Source organism: Aplysia californica, unplaced genomic scaffold, assembly GCF_000002075.1.
Source record: "Aplysia californica isolate F4 #8 unplaced genomic scaffold, AplCal3.0 scaffold00756, whole genome shotgun sequence".
Taxonomy (NCBI): Eukaryota; Metazoa; Mollusca; class Gastropoda; order Aplysiida; family Aplysiidae; genus Aplysia; species Aplysia californica.
The window spans coordinates 342,328-344,577 of NW_004798026.1; the positions used below are offsets into that span (position 1 = coordinate 342,328).

General features: G+C 40.9%; 1 protein-coding gene across 1 annotated transcript in view; it reads left to right on the forward strand.

Moving 5' to 3' along the window:
• Positions 1-2,250, forward strand: part of LOC101862219 (probable ATP-dependent RNA helicase DDX10) — a gene marked incomplete at its 3' end in the record, with an annotated part of 24,089 nt that overhangs the window by 18,908 nt on the left and 2,931 nt on the right. Inside the window, 2 exon segments of the mRNA XM_005109224.3 lie at positions 398-511; positions 1,221-1,346. Of these exon segments, the coding sequence (XP_005109281.2) occupies positions 398-511; positions 1,221-1,346 (240 nt within the window).

Sequence of the window (2,250 nt, forward strand, 5' to 3'; positions counted from 1 at the left end):
TTTTCTTTTCTTTTTAGTGGTACTAAGATCTTAGTTCAACGTTTCTCCGTTCTTCTTTTCTTTTCTTTTTAGTGGTACTAAGATCTTAGTTCAACGTTTCTCCGTTCTTCTTTTCTTTTCTTTTTAGTGGTACTAAGATCTTAGTTCAACGTTTCTCTGTTCTTCTTTTCTTTTTAGTGATACTAAGATCTTAGTTCAACGTTTCTCAGTTCTTCTTTTCTTTTCTTTTTAGTAATGCTAAGATTTTTTCTTAATTTAAAAAAAAGTGACAGTGTAAGTTACACTTTCACCCCGCCGGTCTAGCCATCTGATGTAACGTTGCTGCAATTGTGTTATGAAATTGTCAGTTTTCCTGTTGTGTTATTTCTTCATTGTGTGTGTGTGTGTCCGTCGACAGCTGCCAGTCATCGAGGAGAGCACGTCCAGAAAAAAGAAATCTAAAGCGAGGGAACAACTGAGGCTCCTGAGGCATGCCAAGAGGACGGTGTTTGACGAGGACGAGAACCCCACTGTAAGATTTTCCTCCACAAAGCTATACCATGATAAGGATAGTAACCCTATCCATACGTCGTGTTTTACTGTTGTACCCATTTTACATGGGGAACTCTGTGCCTCCACTTTCCAAAGAGGAGATTTACTCGTTAATCTGATCCGTACGCTTTGCATAGCGGTCTAAAATGATTTTTTGAGAAATACTGAAAGTTTCAAAGAGATCTTCGTACTAGAAGTATTCTAAAATAGGAAGAATACAACCCTGGGGGTACAAAATGACCCCAGGGCTTACGGATAGGGTTAATTATAAATAATAATGATAATGATGAAAATAGTAATATTAATAAATAGCATTAATACAGCACGTCCACACTCAACAGCAAGCTCTATACGCTTTACGACTGTTATTACCCCAATAGACCATAGAACACTCAGAAATATTTGCAGCTACTTAGGAAGCATGCAGTGCGAGCATGTGATTAAGCGCTCAAACACTAAAAATCTAACAGTATCTTTTGCTGTCTATAGCCGTGTACCCATTCCCACCTGCCTGGGTGAAGTGAGGAAAGTTTGTATAAAGTACCTGTCCTAAGGACACAAAGTCTAGACCACGGGAAAAAAAAAATAAGGTGTTACCAAAAACTAACATTTGTTAGGGTATAAATTTTAAGATGTTGTAGACTCATGGTAATAGTTTTGTGTTTCATAAAGACTTTCGTCCATTTCAGGTTGAGGAGCAAGATGACTTTGAGGATGTTCATGGCCTGAACATTGAGAATGCCAAACAGAGACTGCAAGAGCAGGACAAGTTGGACCGACAAGCGGAAAGAATGAGGATCAAAGAAGCGCACAGGGTACGGGTCTCTAGAAACATTTTTTACCTTCACTGCCACCGTTTATTATTTTCATTTTTTTTTTCTTTTTCCTTCCCTCATTAAAAAACATGGGTCTCAATATTCCGCTATTTAGCGGATTTCCGCTACCGCCATTTCCTCCGCTAAATGCCGCTACCGCGACAGCTGGTCAATCAGAAAGAGGGTTGCTGGAAGCAGGGTGACTTCCAGGCCTCTGGAATTACTGGGAGTTTGAAAAGAATCGCTGAGACTCGGGGAAAATACATAAAAGATCTCGAATATTATTTGAAAACCAAATCCGATAACGTCTTTAAAGTTCATTTTTGCCGGTCGCGATTGTGATATTAATTCAGCTTTTCCCGGTGTGAGAGTACGTTTCATGCGAACAGGCGGCAATGGCGGCAAGCAGAATTGTATGTGACATTGAGGCTCGACCGGAAAATCAAGATCTCAGAAATTTGTCTGTATAGAAGTCTGAATACGCAACATTTGTAACATGCAGGTTCTGCATTACAAACGTGGTGTCGCCATGAAAATAACGTTCGTCACTGTGCTGTCGCCTTGAAAATAACGTTCGTCACTGTGCTGTCGCCTTGAAAATAACGTTCGTCACTGTGCTGTCGCTTTGAAAATAACGTTCGTCACTGTGCTGTCGCCATGAAAGTAACGTTCGTCACTGTGCTGTCGTTTGTGAGGGCCAAAAGAAGAAAAGAAAAGAAAGTTATACAAGTGTCTTGTCGGGCTCGTCATTGTGACCGGTCAATGGACCTGCGCGCGTTCTGAGTGCTGTGAAGTACGGGACTCAGGAATGGGGGGAGATTATTGATTTTTAAAAAAAGATACATAGACCTGCATGTTTGCCGACAATCGTCTGAAATCCGACAATCGCGACCCGACCCGCGAA